The sequence below is a fragment of the Zalophus californianus genome, chromosome 9, assembly GCF_009762305.2.
Source record: "Zalophus californianus isolate mZalCal1 chromosome 9, mZalCal1.pri.v2, whole genome shotgun sequence".
Classification (NCBI taxonomy): Eukaryota; Metazoa; Chordata; class Mammalia; order Carnivora; family Otariidae; genus Zalophus; species Zalophus californianus.
The window spans coordinates 98,576,030-98,600,328 of record NC_045603.1 but is presented as its reverse complement, the minus strand read 5'-3'; the positions used below and the strand labels follow the sequence as shown (position 1 = coordinate 98,600,328).

The 24,299-nt window shown below is 49.5% G+C and overlaps 1 protein-coding gene across 10 annotated transcripts in view; it reads left to right on the top strand.

Annotated features, from left to right (window-relative positions):
* The first annotated feature begins 4,640 nt into the window (after nucleotides 1–4,640).
* The window catches only part of PLEKHG6 (pleckstrin homology and RhoGEF domain containing G6), a 30,764-nt gene continuing 11,105 nt past the window's right edge, over nucleotides 4,641–24,299 (top strand). Inside the window, exons 1-7 of one of the 10 annotated variants that reach the window (XM_027593691.2) lie at nucleotides 4,641–4,709; nucleotides 20,441–20,600; nucleotides 20,838–21,043; nucleotides 22,336–22,491; nucleotides 23,074–23,238; nucleotides 23,594–23,689; nucleotides 23,972–24,022. In XM_027593691.2, the coding sequence (XP_027449492.2) occupies nucleotides 20,906–21,043; nucleotides 22,336–22,491; nucleotides 23,074–23,238; nucleotides 23,594–23,689; nucleotides 23,972–24,022 (606 nt within the window). In that variant the 5' untranslated portion in view covers nucleotides 4,641–4,709; nucleotides 20,441–20,600; nucleotides 20,838–20,905. Of the gene's footprint in view, nucleotides 4,710–18,968; nucleotides 19,254–19,425; nucleotides 19,615–20,086; nucleotides 20,112–20,440; nucleotides 20,698–20,837; nucleotides 21,044–22,335; nucleotides 22,492–23,073; nucleotides 23,239–23,593; nucleotides 23,690–23,971; nucleotides 24,023–24,299 lie in introns of those variants that run through there. The other 9 variants (XM_027593694.2, XM_035729243.1, XM_027593697.2 and 6 more) reach the window with 9 other exon arrangements.

The window sequence follows — 24,299 nt, the reverse complement described above, 5'->3', positions numbered from 1 at the left end:
TCTATTTTAACATTTTTATTGAGATGTAACTCACATAACATAAAATTCACCATTTTCAAGCGTATGCTCCAGAAATTTTTGTATATTTACTATATTGTGCAACCATCGCTAACTCCAAAACATCTCTATCACCCCAAAAAGAAACCCCACCCCTATTAGCAGTTAGTCCAAATTCCTTCCCTCCCCCATCCCCTGGTACGTGCTAATCTACGTTCTGCCTCTATGGATTTGCCTACTCTGGACATTTTATATCAATGGAATCATACAGTATTTGGTCTTTTGGGGTTGGCTTCTTTCACTTATCACACTGCTTTCAAGGTTCTCCCGTGTTGTAGCAAGTATCGGTACTTCGTTCCTTTTTATGGCTGAATAATATTCCATGATACGGCTATATCACATTTTGTTTATCTATTAATTGCTTGATGAACATTGTGTTGGTTCTACTCTTTGGCTATTGTGAGTAATGCTTCTGTGAACATTCACGTACAAGTTTTTCTGTGAACGTGTTATCAGTTCTTTTAGGCATATACCTAGGAATAGAATCGCTGGGTCATATGAGAATTCTATAACCTTTTGAGGAATTGCCAAACTGTTTTCCACAGCCGCTGAACCAGTTTATATTTTCAAGAGCAGTGTAAGAGGGTTCCAATTCCTCTACCTTCTCATCAACACTTGTTATTTTCCTTTTTGTTATTATTATTTTAACTATTCTAGTGGGTGTGAAGTGCTATCTCACTGGTTTTGATTTGCATTTCTCTAATAATTAATGATGTTGAGTGTTTCTCCATGCTTTTATTGGCCACTTATTGTATCTTTGGAGAAATGCCTATTCAAATCCTTTGCCCATTTTTTAATTGGGTTGTCTTTTTACTGTTGAGTTGTAAGAGTTCTTTATATATTCTGGATACTAGACCCTTATCAGGTATATGATTTGCAAATATTTCCCTCATTCTGTGTGTAGTCTTTTCACTTTCTTGTTAGTGTCCTTTGACCCACAAAAGTTCTTAATTTTGATAAAGTCCCATTTATTTATTTTTTCTTTGTGCTTTTGGTGTGCTATCTAAGAAACCATTGCCTAATCTGAAACCACACAGTTTCACCTGTGTTTCCTTCTAAAAGTTTTCTACTTTCAGTTCTTTTATTTAGATCTTTGATCCATTTTGAGTTAAGATTTGTGTATGGTATGAGATAGAAGTCCAAATTCATTCTCTTGCATGTGGATATTCACTTATCCCAGCATTATTTGTTGAAAAAGTTTTGTCCCCATTGAATGGTCTTGGCACCTTTGTCAAAAATCAATTAGCCATAAGTGTATGAGTTTGTTTCTGGACTCTTAATTCTACTCCATTGGTCTATGTGTCTATCCTTACAACAGGACCACACTGTCATGATAACTGTAGCTTTGTAGTAAGTTTTGAGATTAGGAACTGTGAGTCTTTCAACTTTTTTCTTTTTCAAGATTTTTTGGTTATTCTTGGTCCCTTGCAACTCTATATGAAATTTAGGATCAGCTTACCCACTTCTGGGGGGATTAAAAAAAGCAGTTTTGACAGGGATGACATTGAATCTGGAGATCAATTTGGCAAGTATTACCATCTTAACCATATCAAATTTTCCAGACAATGAACACAGATGTTCTTAGATTTATATTACATAGACCATCTTTAATTTCTTTTAACAGTGTTTCAGAGTGTACAAGTCTTGTACTTTTTTGGTTAAATTTATCCCTAAGTATTTTTATTATGTTTGATGCTATTATAAATGAAATTGTTTTAATTTCACTTTCATTTTTTTTAAAGATTTTATTTACTTATTTGACAGAGAGAGACAGCTAGAGCAGGAACACAAGCAGGGGGGAGTGGGAGAGGGAGAAGGAGGCTTCCCGCCGAGCAGGGAGTCCGATGCGGGGCTCAATCACAGGACTATGGGATCATGACCTGAGCCGAAGGCAGACGCTTAAAGACTGAGCCACCCAGGTGCCCCTTAATTTCACTTTCAGATTGTTCATTGTTAGTGTATTGAAACGCAACTGGTTTTTGTATATTGATCTTGTATCCCGCAACTTTGCTGAAATTATTTATTAGCTCTAATTCGTGTTTTTGTAAATTCTTTAGGGTCTTCTCTATATAAGATCATGTCATCTGCTAATAAAGATAGTTTACTGCTTCCTTTTCATTACATGAGTTTTTGAAAGGCAAGGTGACACTTCATAACATTGATAATGCCAACAAAGAACATTTCTCCAATTGCAAATGGTCTACTCACATAATGTAGTTTAGTGATATGTCAGAACCTATTCACTCAGAAAGTCAATTATCACATGGTTTCCCTTATTTGTGGAACATAAGGAATAGCGTGGAGGACATTAGGAGAAGGAAGGGAAAAATGAAGGGGGGGAATCGGAGGGAGAGATGGACCATGAGAGACTATGGACTCTGAGAGACAAACTGAGGGTCTAGAGAGGAGGGTGTGGGGGGATGGGTTAGCCCGGTGATGGGTATTAAGGAGGGCACGTACTGCATGGAGCACTGGGTGTTATATGAAAACAATGAATCATGGAACACTACATCAAAAACTAATGATGTAATGTATGGTGACTAACATAACATAATAAAATTAAATTAAATTAAAAAAATAACCTATCACTCAGGACCAAAATTTCACAATTTTAGTGTTGGGGAAACAATATCAGGATGTCTCAAAACTAGAACTCTGACACGGTGGCAGCATCAAAGCTTTACTATTTCCCAACATTTGATTTATTTGAGAAAGAAATAAAAAAAATATACTATTGGATATATTTAAAACCACTTTGATAAAATGGAAAGGTTTATGTTATGTATTTTACCACACACACACACACAGAAACTCTTGAAATTCTACAACATAACAAGAAGTGCTTTCCAGTGCTGAACAAAGCCAAGGATTGGAAAAGGAATCGATTTGCCCCCAACTCCTAGGTTAAAACGGTCAATATTCCAAATTTTGTGCATAATGTGCTTACAGACCTAGGTCGGGGTAGTCTTGCAAACCATTTCCACTGACAATGCTCTCCACAGTCCTGAATCCAAGTTTAATCTGCTTACCCAGGACTGTCTGATGAAGCACTTGATGCCATTCCTTCAATTTTCCTAACTTAGTAGAAATGGTTAAAAAAAAAAACAAAAACCCTACTGGATATGGGATCTAAGCTATGGCTCAAACTCTCTGACATCAAGCTGAATATAAATACTTTAGTGAAGATTACAAATATATCTTTCTCACTGACTTAAATCAAAGCCATTGAGGCGCCTTGGTGGCTCAGTGGGTGAAGCAACTGCCTTCGACTCAGGTCCTGATCCAGGGGTCCTGGGATCGAGTCTTGTGTTGGGCTCCCTGCTTAGCGGCGAGTCTATTTCTCCCTCCCCCTCTGTCCCTACCCCTGCTTGCACTCTCTCGCTCGCTCGCTCTCTCTCAAATAAATAAATAAATAATTTTTAAAAAGCCACTGATGTGGGCGCCTGGGTGGCTCAGTCAGTTAAGCGTCTGCCTTCGGCTCGGGTCATGGTCCCAGGGTCCTGGGATCGAGTCCCGCATCGGGCTCCCCCTACTCTGCGGGGATCCTGTTTCTCCCTCTCCCTCTGCTGCTCCCCCTGCTTGTGCTCTCTGTCAAATAAATGAAATCTTAAAAAAAAGCCATTGATGTTACTTCTTAAATGTTTCATTACACTATTCCAAATTTTGTGACAATTTTTGAAATGTAACAAAAATTTAGGTACTTCGTGTATACCAGACATCCATTAAAATGGTCTATGGTTGCCAAAGTTTGAGAAATGATGATTTCGTAAAAAGAACATTGGATTGGGAGCCAGGAAGGCCAGATTTTAGCCCTGGATTTGACCTTGGCTATGTTAATTAACTTCTATCAGCCCCATTTTAGAACAGACTGGTATTTTTTGTCCTGGCTTCCTCCCAGGGCTTCTGTGAAAAGCAAATGATACAGTAGATACACAAGTGCTTTGTAACCTGTAAGACTGTGCAAATGGATGAGAGGAGATAATCTTTTAAAATCTATATTTTGGCTTCCCCTTCTTTTGGTTCCTTTGTGTACATCCCCACCACTTGTCGAATAGACCATTCCTCCTGGCTTTGCATTTGTAAATTTGGCCTATAATAGGGCACAAACCCTGTTTGGCCCTGGTGAAAAATGTTGCCAGGTCTCCCAAATCCTACTCTGACTCCTCTGTGTCCCACGGTTCCCTGTCTCTCCGTTTCCCGGGGTCCTCCCATAAGTACTTGGAGAGGGTGGAGGCTGCGGGGTTCTCAGTCACACACTGCATATACCCCCGAGTCCTGATGACAGCTCCATACCCCAGCTTCTTTCATCCTCTCCCAAGGAAACTCACACCTGAGATTCTGTAGACAAAGACATTCTCCCACCAACCACCTCTGCTATATCCTGGACCGCTCTGCTGTCCTTGTCCCTTGTGCTGAGCCAGACAAGGGAGAGAATAGCCCCATCTGCAAACCCCACCCTCCAGGACTGGATTTATGCTTTATTGTTGGTGGCAACCATGGAAACCACTGTGAGTCAGAGGATAATAAACAGGATTCTTTACTAACAGAAGTTGCCTGGGGCAACCCTGGGAAGGCAGGGCCCTGGATTTCTTAGTTTGGCCTCTGAGAACCTCCAAGAACAGCAGAGGTCCCAACTCGGCTAACAAGCACAGGTAAATCATTTGCCATTCTTCTAGAGTTCCTTCTCAAGACCCCCAATATCCCCTTGGACTTTGAGTTTCCTTCCATTCCTCAAACTCACTATGCTGTCTCTTGACTTTCCTACCTGACCTTCCTGCTCCCAGAAACTCTCTTATTCTTTTTACTCAGAAAACACCTATTCGTCCTTTACATATCAGGCCCCTTAAATGTCCAGGGCCTTCCCCACCCCTGGAAGTGTCAGAACCCCAGAAAACATGGAATCGTGTTTCTCTCTCATTTGAGTAAAATCTGGAGATACAGGATGCTCTTCATGGAGTCCTCGCGGCCCCAGGCTCCTTCCCACTCTGCCAGCCAGCCCTACAGGTGAGTCCCTCAGCCTCATGATCCAGGATGGCAGTATCTGCTCCAGACAGCAGGATGGAGACAGGAACAAGTAAAAACGGGACCAAGGGCTTATGCTGGCTGAGGTGTATAACAGGTCCTTAAATCTGCCAGCAAGTACTCAGCACCATTGGAAGGCAACTGATTTCTACCAGCTCACATTTCCTGTCACCTCCTTCCTAAGACATTCCTGCCTGCAGTCAAGGCAGCTGCCAATTCTCTTGTCCCACCAGCCTACTGGCATGCGCCACTGTTCTGCCACTGTATAAAAGACAGGTAGACCTCTTATCAACAGTGTGCAAGATCAGGGTCGTGGGAACTGTCGCCCCACCACCAAGGGCAGCCTATGGGGTGCGCTGTAGAGAATGTCAAAACAGTGATCCGCCAAAAGCCGGCTGCTCTTTATTATCACCTCAACCAGCAATTCTATTTATTTATTTGACAGAGAGATAGAGGGCACAAGTAGGCAGAGCGGCGGGCAGAGGGTGAGGGAGAAGCAGGCTCTTGCTGAGCAGGGAGCCCGACGTGGGGCTCGATCCCAGGACCTGGGATCATGACCTGAGCCGAAGGCAGACGCTTAACTGACTGAGCCACCCAGGCACCCTCAACCAGCAATTCTAAACAACATCAGTGATAAAACTATTCCTTTCCTGAAAATATATTTTGTTGGTCTAAGTTTTAAATCTAAACTAATGCTGTGGTTTCCGCTGGCTTTCCACAATAGGTATTAGCAAATTAGCATTTTTTATAATGTGTTTTCAGGATACATTATATTCTACAGAGAATTTCACTTCTGGAATTTCCAATGATATAGCAGGCCCTCAACTCCCGACTCAGCCAAGTGTGCCCCTTTCCAATTACAAGGCCCCTTCATGCTAGGTCAGCGCATCCATCTGGGCAAACTACTTACCTCTGCGTTTAAACAGGAGATTCAAAGGAAGGGATGACAGCAGTGAGGACGTAAAGACAAAAAAAGTAAATTGAATTATTTTACCTCTGTCTGCTTGGACTTTTTGTTTGTGTTTAAAATTTAAAATAGTGAAAAAGAGGATAGATTCCAAGTGGGACTATTTTTGTTTAATAAGAGTAAGCATGAGGGGCGCCTGGGTGGCTCAGTCGTCGAGCGTCAGCCTTCTCCTCAGGTCAGGATCCCAGGGTCCTGGGATCGAGCCCCGCATCCGGCTCCCTGCTCTGCGGGAAGCCTGCTTCTCCCTCTCCTGCTCCCCCTGCTTGTGTTCCCTCTCTCGCTGTGTCTCTCTCTGTCGAATACATAAATAAAATCTTTAAAAAAAAAAAGAGTAAGCATGAAATGAAATCATTTCATTTCACGATTACTACAGAAAATAATTTTGTCTAAAAGAAAAGAAAGGTGTTAAAAAAAAATAATCCACGCTGGGGCGCCTGGGTGGCTCAGCCGTTAAGCGTCTGCCTTCAGCTCAGGTCATGATCCCAGGGTCCTCGGATCAGATCGAGTCCCCACATTGGGCCCCCTGCTCAGCGGGGAGCCTGCTTCTCCCTCCCCCCCCCCCCGCCTCTGCCCCTGCTCATGCACTTTTTCTGTCAAATGAATAAATAAAATCTTAAGAAAAAAAAAAGTTATAATGCTTAGAGTGAAAAAGCTTGGTGGCCCCAAACAAAGAAAACACCAAAATATGGTTTTCGGTGAATCCCCTTATAACCAAATCAGCACAAACCTATGATAGGTCTTCATATCTTCTCTGTCATGTATATATTTTTGTTACAGGCACACTGCGAAATTAACAGGAAGATATCACAGCCCATGTGGAAGCTGTGGATTCAGTTATAGCTTAGTGCAGGGCAGCCGGATGGCAGTATTAATTTCCAAGTGCCGCAAGTTGTCCCAGACTGGCGGGAGGGAGAACCCCTTAGCACAAAGCAATGAAATACTAAAGGTATCTTATATCATACAGGTGACAAACTCATAGCAGAGCTCCATGCCCGATCTAACCCTCTTAAAACTATTCATGATTCCAGTTCCAGTTCCAGCTGAGAGCCAGGCCACCCGGCTGTGCCCCCGGCAGTGCCACACAGGCAGCCAGGCCTGGAGTTCCTCCCCGGGCACCCCCAGGGGCCAGCAGGGTGCCTGGCTGGCTCAGTCTGTAGAGCCTGCGACTCTTGATCTCAGGGTTGAGTTCCAGCCCCATGTTGGGTGTAGAGATTACTTAAAAATCTATTTGTGGGGTGCCTGAGTGGCTCAACCAGTTGGGTGCCCAACTCTTGATTTCCACTGAGGTCAGGATCTCTCAGGGTCCTGGGGTTGAGCCCCACCTTGGAACAGGCCCCGCGCTCAAGCGGGGAGTCCGCTTGAGGATTCTCTCCTTCTCCCTCTGCCCCTTTTCTCTCTCTCTCTCAAATAAATAAATCTTTTTTTTTTTTAATCTATGCGTGGGTGCCGGCGTGGCTCAGTCAGTTAAGTGTCTGCCTTTGGCTCAGGTATGATCCCAGAGTCCTGGGATCAAGTCCTGCATCAGGCTCCCTGCTTGGTGAGGAGTCGGCTTCTCCCTCTACCCCTCTGCCCTGCTTGTGCTCACGCTCTCTCTCTCTCTCTCTCCTGCGCTCTCCCTCTCTCAAATAAATAAATAAAATCTTTTTTTAAAAAAATCTATTCATGATTCCTAAAAAGGATCTGGACAGTGCTGACCTGCTGCAAAGCGCACTCCGCGCCTTCACCGTGCAGCCTGCGGTTAGATAGAGTGCGGCCAGCCAGCGCCCTCAGCCATCCGGTCTGGGTCTGTTCTCCTTTGCACATTTGCATGACTTCAAGGAGGAGGAAGTGAAAAGTTTCACATTTACTTTCAACAGATGAACACAACATCTTTAAATAAAAAGAACATATATCAAAGGCACTTCAATGTTTCATATTTTTGTAAACATTTATTGACTTGTAGAAAACATTCTCATTAACTTTTGCCCCCAAATTATTGGATGATGGAAACATCATGGTCTTTTCTTTTCTTTTTTTAATTTGGGTATGAGTATCCTGCTTGCTGTCAATTATCAATCGCTTCTCGGCTCGTTTGTTTATTCCGACCATGTTTCTACTAAATTAATTTAATATCATCTGTGATGTGCTCTCCTGTAAATAATGCATTCAACAACAATCATTAATACATCTTTTGTAAGCCTCCAATTTACTGGTAATCCATATTTTCTTGTTAATTTGCTCTGAATCTTAATTATTTTAGCAATAAATAATTATGTGTCCATTGATGCATTCTATTTACATCATACACAATATATCAGGTAAAGTTCTAAGGACCTTATAATATTAACTCATTAGGTCCTCATCATAACCCTCTGAGATAGATATTATGAAGAGATTGAGGTGCAGAGAGGGTAAATAACTTGCCCAAGGCCAAACAGCTAATAAGTGGCAGAACCAGGCTTCCAGTCCAGGCTACCTACTCCATTCATAAGCTAAACAACTGCACTCTGCTGCCTCTCTCAAAAAATTTAGGTCGGGTGAAGCTCTGTCCATCTCACTGGGGAAGTACAATCCCAATAAACTTTTAAGTTCAATATGAATCTGACATATTTCTGTTTTGATCAATTTTATACTAATCACTCTAATGAAGTTGTAGGGTATGGGAGACAGCAAACAGGGCAAAATATTGCTAACTGATGAATCCAAGGAAAGTGTATACAAGCAGTCATTGCATTATTTCACAACTTTTAAAAAATGTTGTAAAATTTTTTAAATCAGTTACAATAAAAGTGAATCCTTTTTTGATGTTAATATTAATAATACACTAAAAGTTGCATTTAAAACTGGAAGGAAAAATTTTAGATCTAAAAAACATGCAAGGATGTAAATCGTTTCCCAAAATTCTTTTAGTCGTGGTAACAAGTAAAGTTTGAAGACAACAGTCTTAATAAGGAACATTTCAGGAAATGGCCATGTGATTCTTTTGCTTTCAGCCCATTGGCTAGAACTCACCACGTGGCCATTGGCTGACCCTCTCACGGGTGAGTTCCGGGAAATTAGAATGTAAGATGAAGATATGAATGGAAGAGGTTTATTGGAAGCACTCCTGGCCTCAGCCCTTGTGGAGGGCAAATGAAGCAGGACTGGGCAGAGGGAGAAGTAGGGAGAAGAAAAGTTGCAAGAAAAACTTTAACTGACCCCCACAGGCAGCTCCGGAGCTGGCATGGCCCTGCAGAGTTGTCCCAGATTGGAACAAGGGGGCCAGAACTTTATACTTCCAGGTCAGCCAGTCATTGGATGTAGGCTATCCCAGAAGAGGGGGCAGACACTTGAGTAAGGCAGCTCTTCGGCTGAAGCAATCCATGGAAGGGGAAACAGCTGCAAGCTGTCAACAATGTCTCCTGCATCCCCATTTTACAGATAAGGAAGTGGAAGTAACTGGAGATTAAATAGCTTACCCAGGGGCGCCTGGGTGGCTCAGTGCATTAAGCATCTGCCTTTGACTGGGGTCATGATCCCAGGGTCCTGGGATGGAGTCCCACATGGGGCTCCCTGCTCAGTGGGGAGCCTGCTTCTCCGCCTCTGCCACTCCCCCTGCTTGTGCTCTCTCGCTCTCTCTCTCCCGCTCTCTCTCAAATAAATAAATTAAATCTGTGAATAGCTTGCCCAAGGTCACGGAGCTGGTAAACAGTTGTATCGGTTCTCTACTGCCACATTAATGGTGCATAACAAACATCCACAAAACCTCTAATAACAGGCTAATAAGTAATTAGGTTTGTGCGTGAGTCTCTCAGTCGGCTAGGAGGTTCTGCTGATTTGGGCCAGGCCAGGCTCACTTCAGCTGGGCTCACTCATGCATTTGTGGCCCTGGGCCATGTCCTCTGACTGGCCTCAGCTGGGATGACTTGGCTGTCCTCCTCGTGGTCTCTCGTCCTAGTAGGCTACCTTGGGCTTATTGTCATGATGGTGGGAAGGTTCCCAGAGAGGATGAAAGTGCCCAAAGCCTTTGGAGGCCTGAGACCGGGACTAGTACGTCGTCACTTCTGACACTCTATTGGCCAAAGCAAATCACCAGGCCAAGCCCAGAGAGCCGCAGAGGCATGAAAACCCAGGAATGGTCCACCACAGTGAGGCAGCAAAGTTCAGATACCTCCCTTGACCATTATTTCCCAGCCACCTCCTATCAAATCTTTTGTAGTCTCCATTTCAAGTTCTGTCATTTCACAAGCACAGCACCTTGGCGGGCACTCTGGAGAGACAAGGTCCAACTTTCAAGGAGCCTACAGCCTAGTTAAGGAGATGAGACACCACCGTGGAAGGCTTGGTGACAAGAAAGGCAAGACAAATGGTAGAGGGACAAAAGCAACGGGAACCAAAGGTAGGAAAGGCCGCTCTGGACTGGGGAAGTGGGGAAGGTCGGACGGGGGTTCGTTTGGGTCTCGCACAATGTTCAGCATTGAGTCAGATGGTGAGTGAGGAGGAACAGATCACTCCACGTCCTCCTCTCTCCCCCAGGGACTGAAGGAGGGGGGAACAAAAGAGATGGAATGGGGGGCCCAGGAAGAAAGTTAACTTTTTAATCCCCTCTCCAATGTGTCCTCAGATCATTAGGGTTTCCTTCCACATCCCTTGGATATGCATTCTGCGCCCAGCATGCCAAGGCCAAGCCTCTTCAATTCGTATATGGGTTTACTACTCCCTTTAGAGAATGGTAGGCTCTGAAAAATCTTTGGTTTTACTGAGCAGAAGGGTGGACAGAGCTGCAGAAGGGAAGATGAGAATGGGTGGCTTTGAAAAGGGAATGAGTGGAGCTAGGGAGGGAAGGACCAGGCAGAGGGGTTAGAAGGAGACAGAAGAGAGGATGGGAGAGGTTTGAAAAGAGGCTATGAGGAGGGATCTTTTGGGGACAGGGAATGATGTGCAAAAAGGCTGCTTTTTAGGAAATGTTGCTGTGTGGTAAGCTGCAAGACCCTGTGCTCCAGGTCAACAGCCTTTAGCAAAGACCATTGTTACTTTTCAAGGCTTCAGGAGCTAGATTTCTGTTTCTTTGAATGCTGAGATGACCTTGAGGGTTAAAACAAGCCCTTTGGTGTTCCTTGGTTTTCTTGCCATATGGCAGGCTACACACAGCAACCCATTTATTTTCCCATAGGATAGTAGTAAAAGGTGCAGGCTTTGGAGTGAGACAAATGTGAGTTCAAATCCTGTTTTTTCTTCCTGTTGACTCAGTCATCTGAAGCATATTATATAACCACTCTGAGCCTATTTCTTCGCTTGTTCTAGGAGGGTAATACCTAACTCAGAGCTTTTGTGAGGATTAAATGAAATGAAACATGTCAAGTGCTTAATTATGCCTGCACATAGTAACTGCTTTATTAAAATTTTAGTGTGATTATCATAATGATCCTAAAATTTAATATTATTATCCTCATTTTACATATAAGGATGGAGACATAGAGAAGTCAAGTCCTCTTGCCCCAGAAGCCCTTGAGAAGGCCTTGTCTTTGAACAAAGACACTGACACAGAACAAGGAGCAGGAAGAAATGGGTAAGGCCATGACTGAAGGATATTTAGGCAGATAGAAAGGATTAAGGCAAAATTAGGGTGCAGACCAGTGTAAAATGGAAGTAAGGTCAGAGGAAGACATCTGTCCTAAACGCTCACAGAGGTTTCCTGTTTGGAGGCCAGTGGTTGGACCAACTCCCAGCTCTAAAGCCTTGTTAGATGTGGGGATAGGAGCCCGGCTGTTCCACATGCTGGCTTTGTGACCTTAGCCGAGTTACTTTACCTCCAAGACTCAGCTTTGCATCTATCAGATGGGATGATACTAGTCATACCTGTTTTCATTGGGTCGTAGCAAGAGAATGTTGATTAATCTACACGGGGCATCCAGCACAGTGCCTGGCGCACAGACCTAGGGGTCTCAGACCTGGGTGCCTGTCCACATGAACCCAAACTGAGAACCAGGGTCTCTGAAGGATGGTCTCTAAAATGACCCAAATTGTGGTTCAGTGATCTGAAAAGGGGTTCATGCTACAGAGAAGGACAGTTCCGGGCGTATGAGGAAATTATCTTAAGTTTGAGCTGGAGGTATTTGGGTCAGAGATGAGAAAGAACTTCCTGAAAATCAAGGTTGTCAAATTAAATTAGAAATAATGATTTAGGACTGTGGTGCTGGCATCCACCCAAAGAATAAAATATCTGCCCATCTTCCTGGACTGGGCAAGATGTGTCATAATGAGACAGGACGAGATAGTCATCCATTCTGGGCAAATGAGCCTTAAAATACATGTGCCATGAGCAAGGGCTGGCTGCAATCCTGGACTAAGTAAGGAGGGCCACAGTGCTAGAAGTTGACCATGGCAGGGAGCCAAGATGTTCTAACTTGGAGAACATTTGCAAAGACCAACTGGAGCCTTAAACTTCACAATTACAAGTACTTTTGAGTTAACCTCGGGCTGAAGAGATGGAGACCCATTGTCAGGACAGACCTGAGGGAGGAAATCAAATGACTCCTCGGGAGGAAAGGGACTTGAAGGAAGTGAGCACACCCCCACTAATCAAAAACACTTGAACAAAGGTACAGACTCTGGGAGCAGCACTGCAGGAGGTTATCAGGTAGAGGCCTGGGCCATCTGCCAAGATCATTAGCCAGTGTTCTTGCCTGAGGAGGAATATTGGGTTGTAAGACCATATGGGTCCCATTCAAGGGGGAATGGGCAGGGCTTTGGGGCGTGTCTGCTCCTGACCGCAGAAACCAAGTCATAGCATTTCCAGGGGATGCCACTAGGGGAGACCATGGCCCTCAGGTGCAGCGGAGCAAAGATAGGAAGCTGGGAAATAAAACATTTCTAGATATTACTCACTTTTGATACATTCTTGTCATTCTTTTAAAACTTTTTTTAAGATTTTATTTTTATTTATTTATTTGAGAGAGAGAGAAGGTACGCACACTGGAGAGGCAGAGAGGGGGAGGGAGAGGGACAAGCAGACTCTTCACTGAGCATGGAGCTCATCACAGGGCTTGATCTCACGACCCTGAGATCGTGACCTGAGCCAAAATCAAGAGTCAGACCCTTAACCGACTGAGCCACCCAGGCGCCCCTCTTGTCATTCTTGAAGCCTCAGCTGCCTAGGAGGAGAGAGGAATAGGGAACATTCCCACAGGTGGGAAACTCCTTGTCATCACCTTAGCTTTACCTGCTAAGGAACCTGCTGGGGATCCTGAACCACGGAGCCCTATTGGTCTGGCTGAGTCCACAGCCCCCTCTGGGGACTGATCATGTCAAGAGCATAAGGGGGCCCAGTAAGAACACAGACCCGGATGTTCAGACACTTGACTCCAAGGTCTGCTCTAGGAAATCTCAAGAAGGTAAATCTAACTTTGGAGTCCTCAGCTCCTCTTCTGCTCACTGTCCTCCTTCAGCTTCCACCAGAGGCAAAAGGCCCTGGGCTCTCCCAGTGCCCCAGTCTTGGCTTCATGTAAGTAAAGCATCTGATGAACTAACAGAAGGCGGAAGGAGCCCTGCCTCCTCACATGGCAAGTGTCACTAAGCCATCTTAGGGCCCTTTCTTCTTTTATTTTTTTTTAAGGTCTTATTTATTTATTTGTCAGAGAGAGCACAAGCAGGGGGAGCAGCAGAGGGAGAGGGAGAAGCAGGCTCCCCACTGAGCAGGGAGGCTGACATGGGACTGGATCCCAGAACCCTGGGATCATGACCTGAGCTGAAGGCAGATGCTTAAGCAACTGAGCCACCCAGGCATCTGAGGGCCCTTTCTTCTGAGCCCTCATCATCCACAGAATCCTTCTTGGCATAATATTCTAAGGAAACCACTACTAATCCATCAGCAGTGACGTGCAAGGTAAAACTTACACGGTGTGTTCATCCTAACGGGTCAGAAACCTCTAGCAGTAGCACCGAGGAAATGCTGAAGCTCTAGTAACAAAGCAGGAATGCCAAACTAAAATTATGGAAGACTCCCAGATATTTAAAGAACAAAGATGCTTCCTTTGAGCAGGGACAGAGAGATGACAGAGTAGGCAAGTCTACCCACAAGTTGATTTTATCTGGATCCTCTAGCCAATCCATGCGGTTCAACCCCACAGACACTGGTCGCCAGTCCTAGGCCAGGCCCTATGCTGGTGGCTGGCTGCCTTCAAGGGGCTTGGAGTCTAGTGAGGGACATGGGCATATTGAATAGCAATAGTACTGGGCAGGTTAAGAATAGTGTGTTTTACAAAGCAGGAAAGAATGTCCAATGGAAAAAAGACAGTCTCTTCAACAAATGGTGCTGGGAAAATTGGGCAGCCACATGCAGAAGAATGAAACTAGACCATTTCCTTACACCACACACAAAAATAGACTCCAAAAGGTTGAAAGACCTAAATGTGAGACAGGAGTCCATCAAAATCCTAAAGGAGAACACAGGCAACAACCTCTTCAACCTCAGCCGCAGCAACTTCTTCCTAGAAACATCGCCAAAGGCAAGGGAAGCCAGGGCAAAAATGAACTATTGGGACTTCATCAGAATAAAAAGCTTTTGCAGAGCAAAAGAAACAGTCCACAAAACCAAAAGACAACCGACAGAATGGGAGAAGATATTTCCAAATGACATACCAGATAAAGGGCTAGTATCCAAAATCTATAAAGAACTTCTTAAACTCAACACCCAAAGAACAAATGATCCAATCAAGAAGTGGGCAGAAGACATGAACAGATATTTTTGCAAAGAAGACGTCCAAATGGCCAACAGATACATGAAAAAGTGCTCAACATCGCTCGGCATCAGGGAAATCCAAATCAAAACCTCAGTGAGATATCACCTCACACCCGTCAGAATGGCTAAAATTAACAAGTCAGGAAACGACAGATGTTGGCGGGGATGTGGAGAAAGGGGAACCCTCCTACACTGTTGGTGGGAATGCAAGCTGGTGCAGCCACTCTGGAAAACAGTATGGAGGTTCCTCAAACAGTTGAAAATAGAGCTACCATACGATCCAGCAACTGCACTACTGGATATTTACCCCAAAGATACAAATGTAGGGATCCGAAGGGGTACATGCACCCCGATGTGTATAGCAGCAATGTCCACGATAGCCAAACTGTGGAAAGAGCCAAGATGTCCATGGACAGATGAATGGATAAAGAAGATGTGGTATATATATACAATGGAATATTATGCAGCCATCAAAAGGAATGAGATCTTGCCATTTGCAACGACGTGGATGGAACTGGAGGGTGTTATGCTGAGCGAAATAAGTCAATCAGAGAAAGACATGTATCATATGGTCTCACGATATGAGGAATTCTTTTTTTTTTAAAGATTTTATTTATTTATTTGAGAGAGAGAATGAGATAGAGAGAGCACGAGAGGGAAGAGGGTCCGAGGGAGAAGCAGACTCCCTGTTGAGCAGGAAGCCCGATGCGGGACTCGATCCCGGGACTCCAGGATCATGACCTGAGCCGAAGGCAGTTGCTTAACCAACTGAGCCACCCAGGCGCCCCTGATATGAGGAATTCTTAATCTCAGGAAACAAACTGAGGGTTGCTGGAGTGGTGGGGGGTGGGGGGGAGGGGGTGGCTGGGTGATAGACATTGGGGAGGGTATGTGCCATGGTGAGCACTGTGAATTGTGCAAGACTGTTGAATCACAGATCTGTACCTCAGAAACAAATAATGCAATATATGTTAAGAAAAGAAGAAGAAGAAGAAGAAGAAGATAGGAGGGGAAGAATGAAGGGTGGGAAATCGGAGCGGGAGACGAACCATGAGAGACGATGGACTCTGAAAAACAAACTGAGGGTTCTAGAGGGGAGGGGTGTGGGGGGATGGGTTAGCCCGGTGATGGGTATTAAGGAGGGCACGCACTGAATGGAGCACTGGGTGTTATACGCAAACAATGAATCATGGAACACTACATCAAAAACTAATGATGTAATGTATGGTGATTAACATAACAATAAAACATTTTTTAAAAATTTTTTTAAAAGAATAGTGTCTTTTAAAGAAACACAGGGCCAAAGCCGCGAAAGCAGGGAGGAACACGGTCCCTCTGGTTGGGGGAGTAGCAGGAAATGGTTCATGAAGGAAGTAGCCCTTGGGAAGGACCCTGAAGGGGACAGAAATGGAGATGCAAGGACAAGGGGCCAAGAACATTGAGCGAGCTGAGGGGAAGGGTTCGAGCAAAGGCATGGAATCAGGGCCACTGAGGCAGACTCAGAGAGTGGGGACATGTCCAGGGATGGAGTAGGGGAGTAGCAAGGGAAAGGCCGGAAGTGTAATTGGGATCATATTGAGGAGGTCCTTGAATGTCAGGAAGAGGGTTTGTCCTCCTAAGCCACACTGCCCAGAGATCAGCTGCTCGGAGGGTGGGAGGTCCCCAGGAAGCCACCACGGCTAGCTTTCAGGAGGCCTTTGGGAGAGCCTGCCCTTTTCCTCTTGCTTTTTTAAACACGCTCCTCCAACATGTCGGGGTCTCTGTTCACGCTGTTCCCTCCTCCAGAAATGCCTTCCTCCTCCTCAGCGCAGCAAACTCCTACTCATCCTTAAAATCCCAGCACCAAGTTCTCTATGACACTTGCCTGGCTCCTTTATGTAGCTGTTAGTCCCTCCAAAGTGTTCCCATAGCTCTTGGTTCGTTCCTTATATGTTCAACTCGTAGATCAGTGTTCTGTACACCATCCGTCTGTCTCTCCACTAGTCTGTAGCCTCCTGGAGGCCAGGGACTGTCTCTTATACTAGGAAGAGGGCTATTCCTCATACTGGGAATATGTGTTCTATACACTCCTTGTACCTTCTTGCACCAGTGAACACTGTCAGTAAGTGTGGAAGGAAGACCAGGAGGGAGGGGGGGAGAAGGAAAGTAGCAAAGGGAAGGAGGGCATCAGTTCTGGTCTGTGCCCAGGGGCCTGGCCTCCTGGTGGTTAGCTGCCTCACATGCCCTGGTGCCTCCCAGCTCCAGCCCTTAGGTTCCCCTCCTCTTCCTGACCCTGGGCCAAGGAGGATGCCCCTGCTAGCACCTCATTAACCCAGATGGCCTCCGCCCTGCCCTGAGAGGTGCTGGCTAGGCAGAGCTCTGAGCTCAAGTGAGTCTCCCTGTGAGGGAAGGGAGAAAGGACATGGAGCCCCAGAAAATTACCCCCATGCTCTGAATCCACATAGCTCCGATCTTGGAGACAGACACCTTCTCAGGAGCTGGGGCATACCCTGAAGAAACGTATCCACACTAAGGGAGAAACGCAGGCTCAGAGGAGGGATAGGACTCAAGCGTGTGAGGAAAGTCCGGGCCAGCCAGGAGGAAAGACAAACATACAGGTGCCCCTCTCTGGGCCAAGGGCCAAGTGCTCCCCAGCGCCCCACAGTAGAGGCCAACCGTCCAACCCCCCGGCTCTCTGGGCTTCATTCATCTCCCTGAGCTGTGTTCTGCCTCAGCCTGTCTGAAGGCAGCTCTCCACAGCACAGCCAGGGCTTCGGGGAAACAGAGGTTGTGAGGGCAAGGATCTGACAAGGCCAGAATAGAAGGACTAGATCACAGGAGTCCCGCCTCCCGGCCCACAGCTTGCACCCGGCCACACCTCCCACTTTTAGACTCCAGCTTTCCCTGGGAACCTCTCCTCCCAGAGAGGCTGAAGACAGGCCCCGAGGCAGTGGCGGGTGGAGATTGGATCTCAGACTTGAGGGAAGTGAAAGGGTTAACTCTCCACATGTCCACTGGGCCAGTCCAGCCAGCTCACCCCAGAGCACTCTAAGTCCAGGCCTGTCTCTGGTGTTCTCTCAATTTCCATTTCCCGCTTACTCCTCCTTCCACCTCCTGCGAGACTTTGGGAGGAGAAGCTAGGGGCCCCTTGGCACCAGCTCTCTCTGGGGTGTCATTTAATACTGCCGGTAATCACCATCTCCTGGTTTATTAGTTCTCTTTCCCTCGTGGCTACTCTTGCCACCCCTGAATCTCTCTCTCTCTCTCTCTCTCTCTCTCTCTCACACACACACACACACTCACACACAGGCTGTGAATGGAAGAGAAAAGGGCTTCTCTTCACTACAGTCCCTGCCCCACTCGGACTCCCCTTCGGGAAAACCGATGCTGAGCTACCTGGAGGCAGGAAGCAGGAGGTAGGATGCAAGGACCTAGAGGAGCTCTTCTGAAACAACGGAGCAATCACGTAACAGCAAGCTCAGAAAAAGAGACTTTGGAAGGGCAAATATGAGGAGGGCGGGGGAAATTGGAAACCATCCCAAGATAAAGATTCCTCTCCCAAACAAAACGGAGTCATCAGAGTCCAAGCGAGGACTAGAACACTTCCAATCACTTATGGGTTCAAGGTGGCAGACAGGAGAGGAGCATGGAGACCCCTTTCCCTCCTGCTACAATGAGATTATGCTTTTGAACGTGCTTCATAAACTTCCCAATGCTCTCCAAATGGAAGGAGGCCTATCGGTCACCGCAGAGCTGATTCGTGGGAGGAAGACCACAGGGCAGGGCGGAGGGGTAGAGGCACTCTGGCCTGGCCGAGGGCACCACCACAGACTCTTCGGCTTCCTGATTGTAAGATCACAATGACGCCGCATCCGTGGACACTTCTGATCACCAATATCCAGCGCTTCTGCCAGGCGATGCGTGGAGAGGTGGGAATGCGAGAATGTGGTCCTTTCATGCAATGCCCAGCGAGTGCCCTTGAACGGCGTCTATGTCAGCAGCCCCCGTGGGTGCTGGGATGGCACCCTCACTGTAGGCGAAGCCCGTTTGCCAGTGAAGTGTGGGGATGCCCCCATCTGACACCCCTGTCCTCCCACCCCGGGTCTCAGGAGAAGCGTTGGGTCAGGTCTCAGCCTGGCGCCCGGTGCCATCCCCGGAGCAAAGGCAAAGTCCAGAGACAGCCTTCCACCCGATGGCCAGGGCAGCCATGTGAGAGATACTGGTCACACTTACTTTGGACTGACTCAGCCAGAGAGCCGAGGGCCCCAGGGTCCTGGGGCCCCTGTGCCCCTTCCGCTGGCAGTCCCACTCCCCTAGGCAGGGGGAGGAGGGGAGAGCGAGCCACTCACTGCACCTGAAAGCAAGGTGGCACCGGAGATCACCGGGTCATTACCCGCACCGCCTCCTCCCGCGACGCCCAGCCTCGCATTTGGGCCTCATTCCTCTGGTGCCTGGAAGGGGTCTGGCCTGGAGGGGAAGGGCGCCGGGGCGGCGCGCGGTTCCCGGCCTTCCGCACCGGCCAGGTGGCTGGTGAGTTCAGGTGCGAAGGAGGGAGGGGAAGGGGAGCCCTGCGCCGGGAGCTCTCCTTGTCCCGGGAGGGTGGCGGCTGCGTCCCGGGCACAGGACCCTCCGTCCCGAGGGCCCCACGGGCGCCCGCACGGCGCGGCGGGGTCCGGGGCCCGCGGTGAGAGGGCGGTGCCAGCCCGCGTCCCCGCCCCGTCCCTCCACCTTCCCTCCCCGCCCGGCCCTGCGCTGCCCCGGGTCCCGCGGGGCGCTCGGTCCCAGACCCAGGCCGGGCAGCGGGGCTGGCATTGCCGGGGGAGCCGTCGACGACCGGGAGCCCCGCGGGCGGGGGTCGGCAGCGCGGGCGCCGGGACACCTGAGGACACAGGTGAGCGGCCGCGGGGCCGGGCGGACGGGGGCGGGGCGGGCAGGGGGGCTGGGGCCCGCGCGGGCGGCGCCGGGGCGAGAGGGGACGGCCAGCCGGCGTCCCAGCTCGGAAAGGACCAGGGGGAGGGAGAGGGAGAAGGAGGGGAGGCAGCCCTCGGAGGGAGGATCATTAGGAGGGAGCCGGGGAGACAATGAACTTTTTCCTCTTTTCGCTCAGAAACCAGAGGAAAGTAAGGGGAGGGCTGAGCAGGGGCCTCAGGCCATCTGAGGGGGGACAAGCACCTGCTTAGGAGGCCTCTGCTCTCCAGGCCCTGCCCACTCAAAGGCTGGGTCCTCTATCCAGGTTTAAGGGGAAGGGATGGAGCCGAGCCCCCCACCCGGCTCCCAGCTCCGTGGAGGTGTTTCCCTTAGGCTGGGGAAGACCAAACATAGCCTGCTGTCTCTAAGTCCAGCATAACTGTCCTCCTCACCTCCCTGTCTGGGGCCAGGAGGGTCCAGGTAAGGGGCGGACAAACTTTCAGTAAAGGGCCAGATAGTAAATATTTTAGACTTGACGTCTATAGGGACAGTCTCGGTCACAACTAGCAAGAAAGCAGTGGTAGACAGCTGGAGAGGTATAAATGTGGCTGTGTTCCAATAAAACTTGATTTATGGACCCTGAGATTTGAATTTTATATATTTTCCATGTGTTGTGGAATATTATTCTTCTTTTGATTTTTTCCCAACGATTTAAACACATAAAAAGCATCCTTAGCTTCGGGGCTGTACAAAAATAGTGGGCAGGTGGTACAGTCTCCAGCATGCCCCCACCCCATGCCTCCCTGCAGCTTTTCCCTAGGCTACGGGAAGGGTGTGGCTCGGTGCCTGGGAAGGAGGGACATCCAGGAAGCCTGGGGACCTGCCTGTGACCCTTGTTCCCAGCTACTCCGAGGACTACAGCATCCTTTGAGGCCCATGAGGGAGCTTGTACGCCAACTGTGCACACATGTAAGGGAGGACGCATAGCTCCAGGGGGCTTTCTCCCCAGCATGCGGGGTCATACCCTACCCCCACCAAGTCACAGATAGGTTGCTGTGCTCCTGCAGTAAGTGACAAGCCCTTGGCCCTTCCTCCCCAACTCCATCACCTTCCCCTCCCCCCTCCCTCCTCCCCCTCTTGGTCCCCAACCTGGTGCCACCCACTGATCAAGGCTGGCCCTGCCATTCCTTTATTTTCTCTTTGCAGCCTCAGGGGACCCTTTTCTCCTGGATATTGAAGCTATGACCCTTCAGAGGTGACCCAGGAAAGAAGAGATGCAGACCTTTGCTCCTCCAGATGAGGGTCCCCTCCAAGGACTTGTGGCATCCCGCATTGAGACTTACGGGGGTCGGCATCAGGCCTCCAACCAGGGCTCTGCTGGCAAACTCCATTCCCGAGGAGGCCCTGGGCTGGTGAGTCCAGACTGCCCCAAAAGTGACCTGTGTGGGGCAGGAGGGAGGATAGCACGGCCTTCAAGTCTGTCTTGCAGCTTCATGGGATGCTCTATTCCTATCCCTCACCCCTGCCTTCTTTCCTGGGTTGCGAGCGACAGGAGGGCCATGCTGGGCCAAGCTCCCAGGACTCCACACCCATCCCAGGCAGATGGGTGAAGCCAGGCCCTCGGAGGAGGTGCTGTTAGACAGGTCTGAGGCCTGGAGCTGGGGGAGGGTAGGGAGAGAGGGGGGAGTGTGCCACCCACTGGGATGGGCACCTCCCAGACTCCAGCCTCTACTTGGGAGGAGCCTGTGGGCTCCCTGAGACCTGCCCCCTCTGAGTCAGCACTGAAGGAAGAGCAAAAGTTCAGGGTGTCCCTACTCTGCAAGTGAGGAGGGGTGAGGGGGCCTGCCTTGGCTTCCCCGCAGCTCCACCCTCCTGGCCTGCCTCAAATGCTGACCGAGGAAAGGGGTGTGGAGGCCATGCAGTCTTTCCCTCAGCCTCCAAGCTTCCCCTTCACCTTGAGCACAGTTCTGCTTCCCTCTCGGGGTATCCCCTGCTTTCCTGGAAGAGGATTTGGCCCTGGGAGACTGGGGAGGACAGCTGGGGACTCTCCCAGGCCGAGGGCAGGAAGGGAGACTAGGAAGTATGTGGTGTTTAGTCAGGCCACAGGCAGATCACGGAATGTGACCAGGCCTGCCCAAGAGGAGACTTGTGGCTGTGGTGTCAGTCTCTCATGAGGAAGCACAACCACTCCCAACTGGAAAGGACACATGCTGCATGCCCCTGGGGAGGAAGCCGCACACGTGCGTCCCCTCATGCCCACGTGCGAGGGAAGCCGTTCCCACGCAGGGGAAGCTGGGAGGGACCCAGAATGCAGCGCGCACTGTGCCTTGTACATGCAGGCCCGCGGGACAGGGAGCACACGTGTGAGGGGGCGGATCCTGGGGGCTGTCCACACCAGAGCCCGGGCATGTAGGTGCCTGTGCTCCTGCTCTGGAGGAGGCCCCACTTCAGCCCCGGGGCCCACTAGGGGGGCCAAGTTGACGTGCCCCTGCCCAGCTCGGCTTGGCCTCCCTGGCAGCCGCTGCCGTGACTCAGAGCGGGAGTGACTCACCCCAAACTGGTTTTCAGGGGAGGGGTGAGCAGGCCCCACTTGCAGGGGTAGGGGACACCATCTGGAGTCAAGCCTGGCCCTCACTACCTCTCTGGGGCTTCTGGGAGAACGGAGGCCCCCTCGGAGCTTACCCTGCTATTCCTCCTCCTCCAGGATCCTGGCCGCCGACGCCTCCACGGCTATGTCCCCTTTGCCAAGGGCTCTGGCCAGGTCCGAGCCGTGTCTCCCCTGAAGCTGCGAGAACCAGAGCCCGAGAAGAGGCATGGAGGCCATTTTGGGGCTGGTCCACCACACTCCCCCAGACTCAAGGTAAAGGGCCCTCCTTCTCCCCTCCCCACGCTCACAGCCCGAGCTGTAGTGTCCTCCACAGATAATCAGAGTGGAGAGCATGGCCAGCCCCTCCAAGAAGTGGGATTCGGTTCTGTGGAGAGACCCTCTCAGGGCTGCATCTGCAAGCCATGCTGCCTCATAAAAATGTCCGTTTTATAGGCAAATGTCAAAATGTCGCCTGAGACTGCGGGTCCCCTGGTCTCCACCTGCAGGTCCCTCTGAAGGGTTCTGTCTCAGGAGAGCCCTGGAAAGTATCTTTTTGGTCAGGGAGCCTACGTCAGACTCCTCTGTCAAGCACCTTTCTGCAGGCCAAGGTGTCTCTCCACCCATATTCCAGCAACGCCCTTTCCCCTGTCCCCCAGGCTTCTGTGTTCCCACTCACAGACAGTGCTACTAGCCACCTCCCATTCCCAGACATACATGCATGCGCGCGCGCGCACACACACACACACACACACACACACACACACACACACGTGCACATGCATGCAGCCATCCCCAAGCCAGGGGTCTGCGTGCCCAGGACATGACCAGGACTGATCCCCTTTTCGGCTCCCCCAGGAGGTCACCAAGGCCCACCAGCTGGAGGTGAGGCTGCATACATTCAGCATGTTTGGGATGCCCCGCCTGCCCCCTGAGGACCGGCGGCACTGGGAGATAGGAGAGGGCAGCGACAGCGGCCTGGTCATTGAGAAGTCCTGGAAGGAGCTGGTGCCTGGGCACAAGGTGGGCCTGGAACACAGCGTCTGCCCCTGAGGTATCATAGACGCACACATACACCTCACCTCCACCCTGGAAGAGGGAAAGGCCTTGGGAAGTGCGATCACATGGGGAAAGCGTTTGGAGACATCTTGCTCTAGGTTCAACTCCTGGTTCTGCCACTTACTAGTGACACCTTGATGGAGACAGGAAACCTCTCTGGGCCTCAGTTGCTTCATCTGTAAAATGGGGATAACACCACCTACACACTTGGGGATTAAAAGGTCATCGTCTGTGAAGTAGATCTAGTAGCATTTAAACAGGTGGCAGCTGCCGTTCTTGTCATCATTCCCCAACTGAACCAGGGCTGTCCCCACCGCAGGAGATGAGCCGAGAGCTTTGCCACCAACAGGAAGCGCTTTGGGAGCTGCTGACCACCGAGCTGATCTACGTGCGGAAGCTCAGGATCATGACTGATGTGAGCTTCCCCCAGCTCTGGGCCAGGCCCCCACCTTAGCCATCCACCCATTTCCCTTGCCTGGTCCCCCTCTCCCCCCAGGCCGGGAAAGAAGGACCATGGAGGGGGGGTGGGGGAAACGTGGGGACAGGTAACTTAGAGATCCCCCCCATTGGAGACCTGCTGGGGATCTTGGGAGGCAGGTTAGCAGTGGCGAAGCCAAGGGGATGCGTTGAAGGGCTAGGTTGGGGTCCCCAGAGGAGGAGGTCAGGCGCTGACACCCTTGGCTTTCCCTGCTTCCAGCTCCTGGCCAACGGCCTGCTGAACTTGCAGCGAGTAGGACTGCTGACCGAGGTGAGTGGGTGCTCAGGAGGACCTGGCCCATCCCAGGCTCTGAGGCCACAGAGTGGAGGTGGGCTCCCAGAGAGTCCCCCAGGCTGCTCTGTCTGAATTCCCTTGACCTCATTTTCCAGGACACCCCCTGCCCTCCTACTCCCCTTCCTGCTCTAGACCCCAAGCAGGCTGGCCTCTCTTCTTTTCCAGACTCAGCAGAGCTCAGCCCAAGTGCCGGAGGAGTAGAAGGGAAAGCCCCAGCCCCTTAGATCTCTCAGCTCCCCTGCAAGTTTCATCC